Genomic DNA, 1436 nt, shown 5'->3' on the forward strand with positions numbered 1-1436 from the left:
AACTAGAAGTATATTTCCAAGTCATTGTGCATGTCAGCCTTTAGGTCTCATGATTCAACTTGTGACTTTAGCTCTAATTAAAAGAAAATAGTTACTTAAAGTCTATCTCTCCATCTCTCTCTTAGTGACTCACGGATATATAAATAAGACTTGCAGCTACATTGTTTTATACTCTCGACTCTTTTATGATATAATACTCCACACTCAAAAAAATGTGGATTTCTCAAGTCTTTCATGATATATTCTACAAAAAAAATGTGGAAGGGTACAGATTTGGGCAAGGCTTACATAAAATATACGATAGCTACAAAACAAAAGGAGGTTGATGCCGCCTTAAAAGCTCTAAAGTCAAATTCCAAGAACCGTAAGAAGTTGATCGGTTTGAGCATGGAACCAATTCAAGAACCAAGACAAGAAGAGTTATCAGCTTATGTTCTCCTTTGTGATGAAAGTCGATGCGTTATAATTGACCTTGCTTCCTTACATGTTATACCCAAATCTCTCTACGAATTCATCACTTGTTCGAGCTTTACTTTCGTAGGTTTTGAGATAGCGGATACAATTGCTCCTAGACTTGAGAAGTATGGTTTGGTGTGTAAGAACGTCCTCGAGGCTGGACCATCGTTTCCCAAAACGCTTTCTCAGCTTCTGTCTCTGCGTCCAGGAGATCGTAGGACGACCGTAGGTGTACTTTCCGTTACTAACTAAGTGGAACTTTCCGTGGTCTCTATCTCAAAAGCCTATGCTGCGTTTTATGTTGGAAGCATGCAATATCATACAGTTAACGTGTTTACTTCTAGGAAAGTTTTTTGTTTTCGGTTCAATACATCAAAAAAGAAAAGTATGTTGTATTTAGATTAACTTATAAGAAAAGTTATCTTTCAAGTACTTTTTTTCGTTTTAGGTTATAGTAGAGGTTGCTATGTTGTTAATTTCTGCTTCATGGTGTCAAAATGTCCCTCCAGTTCATGTTACCTAAATAAACCATAACTGTAACTGCTCTGTTATCTGTGTGTAAGATGAAATTGTGATCATATATGCTTAATGTATTTATTCAACAACTGCAAGAAAATTCTCATTTCATATTTCTCTTTTCTCATAAAGTCGTTCTCGCTAAAATGGTAAGAAAGACACTAGATTTCCAATTTTACCATTTAATTCAATAGTTGGTTGGTTCTAATTTATCTCATATATATACATCTTCTTCCATTAGTACATTCACAAGACAATGATTTTTCATTTCCCAAGTAATTCCACTTAGAATCTCAGCAAAAAGGCAGAAGAAACATTTTAAAAAGTAGATGATTGTCGGGATGCAAGGAAGAGATCCTTTACTCCTCATAACAACAGCATTTTGCGTAATCGATGATGTCATTTTCACGGCTCAAATTAATCCATCACTTGTGCTAAGAGAAGAAAAAGGATGTCAAAGGCAA

The 1436-nt window shown here is 35.2% G+C and overlaps 1 protein-coding gene across 1 annotated transcript; it reads left to right on the plus strand.

Moving 5' to 3' along the window:
- The first annotated feature begins 255 nt into the window (after positions 1 to 255).
- LOC18022991 lies at positions 256 to 708 on the plus strand. Its single transcript, XM_006405355.2, has one exon. It carries the CDS (start codon positions 256 to 258, stop codon positions 706 to 708), a length of 453 nt encoding a protein of 150 aa, XP_006405418.2.
- The last annotated feature ends 728 nt before the right edge of the window (positions 709 to 1436 follow it).

Source organism: Eutrema salsugineum, unplaced genomic scaffold, assembly GCF_000478725.1.
Source record: "Eutrema salsugineum unplaced genomic scaffold, Eutsalg1_0 scaffold_14, whole genome shotgun sequence".
NCBI lineage: Eukaryota > Viridiplantae > Streptophyta > Magnoliopsida > Brassicales > Brassicaceae > Eutrema > Eutrema salsugineum.

Coding starts and splice junctions, on each gene's coding strand:
- LOC18022991 (XM_006405355.2), top strand. CDS start 256: ATGTGGAAGGGTACAGATTTGGGCAAGGCTTACATAAAATATACGATA.